The sequence below is a fragment of the Oncorhynchus keta genome, chromosome 35, assembly GCF_023373465.1.
Source record: "Oncorhynchus keta strain PuntledgeMale-10-30-2019 chromosome 35, Oket_V2, whole genome shotgun sequence".
In the NCBI taxonomy this organism is placed as follows: Eukaryota; Metazoa; Chordata; class Actinopteri; order Salmoniformes; family Salmonidae; genus Oncorhynchus; species Oncorhynchus keta.
Window position 1 is genome coordinate 39,081,167 of NC_068455.1, and position 2,500 is coordinate 39,083,666.

Here is a 2,500-nt window from a genome sequence, read left to right on the forward strand (position 1 = left end):
GTTACTGTGTAACTGACAATACCCATGGTATACAGTATATGAGGCAGAGAGACAGTAAATCAAGTCTAATCCACACAGATTAGGAAGAAGGATGAGTTTCAGACCTACAGTAATTAGAGTAGAGTTTACATTCAAATGTAAATTGAGCTGACACTAACATAATCACTTGAGTGTGACTAATGCTTTTACGGAAAATGTCCATCCGTTCTCTCAAGTTTGTACACACACACACACACACACACACACACACACACACACACACACACACACACACACACACACACACACACACACACACACACACACACACACACACACACACACACACACACACACACACACACACACACACACACAGACACTGTGTGAGTACAGGAGCATTGACTGTGTTCCAATGGTTTTGACTGTGTGGGTTTCTGTTTGCCTGTCTGGCTGTGTTTGTGTCTGAAGCCAAATGCTAATCTGACCGTGCGTTGTCATTTCAGAGACTAGAGGGAGACAGACGGCGCCCAACGCCTCTGATGGTCATGTGATCTCTGATGAGCACCTCCTCAATCCAGCAGTCACCGCTCACCCTGGACACCCACCCGGCAGCTATACTGGTACAACACGCTCACACCCAGTACACTCACACCCAGTACACTCACACCCAGTACGCTCACAAGCAGTATGCTCACAAGCAGTATGCTCACACCCAGTACGCTCACACCCAGTACGCTCACACCCAGTACGCTCACAAGCAGTACGCTCACACCCAATACGCTCACACCCAGTATGCTCACAAGCAGTACGCTCACACCCAGTACACTCACACCCAGTACACTCACACCCAGTACGCTCACACCCAGTACGCTCACACGCAGTACACTCACACCCAGTACGCTCACACGCAGTACACTCACACCCAGTACACTCACACCCAGTACGCTCACACCCAGTACGCTCACAAGCAGTACACTCACACCCAGTACGCTCACACCCAGTACGCTCACACCCAGTACACTCACACACAGTACACACACACAACCAGTACAGTCACAGACAGTACACTCACACCCAGTACACTCACAGACAGTACACTCACAGACAGTACACTCACACACAGTACACTCACACACAGTACACTCACAGACAGTACACTCACACACAGTACCCTCACAGACAGTACAGTTACAGACAGTACACACAGACAGTATACTCACAGACAGTATACTCACAGACAGTATACACACACAGACAGTACACTCACAGACAGTACACTCACAGACAGTACACTCACAGACAGTACACTCACACACAGTACACTCACACACAGTACACTCACACACAGTACACTCACAGACAGTACAGTCACAGACAGTACACACAGACAGTACACTCACAGACAGTACACTCACAGACAGTACACTCACACACAGTACACTCACACACAGTACACTCACAGACAGTACACTCACAGACAGTACACTCACAGACAGTACACTCACACACAGTACACTCACACACAGTACACTCACACACAGTACACACACACAGTATACTCACAGACAGTACACACAGACAGTACACTCACAGACAGTACACTCACAGACAGTATACTCACAGACAGTATACTCACAGACAGTACACTCACAGACAGTACACTCACAGACAGTATACTCACAGACAGTATACTCACAGACAGTATACTCACAGACAGTATACTCACAGACAGTACACACAGACAGTACACTCACAGACAGTATACTCACAGACAGTATACTCACAGACAGTATACTCACAGACAGTACACTCACAGACAGTATACTCACAGACAGTATACTCACAGACAGTACACTCACAGACAGTACACTCACAGACAGTATACTCACAGACAGTATACTCACAGACAGTATACTCACAGACAGTATACTCACAGACAGTACACACAGACAGTATACTCACAGACAGTATACTCACAGACAGTATACTCACAGACAGTATACTCACAGACAGTACACTCACAGACAGTATACTCACAGACAGTATACTCACAGACAGTATACTCACAGACAGTATACTCACAGACAGTACACTCACAGACAGTATACACACAGACAGTATACTCACAGACAGTATACTCACAGACAGTATACTCACAGACAGTACACTCACAGACAGTATACTCACAGACAGTATACTCACAGACAGTATACTCACAGACAGTATACTCACAGACAGTACACACAGACAGTACACTCACAGACAGTATACTCACAGACAGTATACTCACAGACAGTACACTCACAGACAGTATACTCACAGACAGTATACTCACAGACAGTATACTCACAGACAGTACACTCACAGACAGTATACTCACAGACAGTATACTCACAGACAGTATACTCACAGACAGTACACACAGACAGTACACTCACAGACAGTATACTCACAGACAGTATACTCACAGACAGTATACTCACAGACAGTATACTCACAGACAGTACACTCACAGACA

At 46.1% G+C, this 2,500-nt stretch overlaps 1 protein-coding gene across 4 annotated transcripts in view; it reads left to right on the top strand.

Annotated features, from left to right (window-relative positions):
• Positions 1–2,500, top strand: part of greb1 (growth regulating estrogen receptor binding 1) — a 56,073-nt gene that overhangs the window by 25,720 nt on the left and 27,853 nt on the right. For all 4 annotated transcript variants that reach the window (XM_052496973.1, XM_052496976.1, XM_052496975.1 and 1 more), the window contains one exon: positions 486–602. In XM_052496973.1, coding sequence (XP_052352933.1) covers positions 486–602 — 117 coding nt within the window. The remainder of the gene's footprint in view (positions 1–485; positions 603–2,500) is intronic.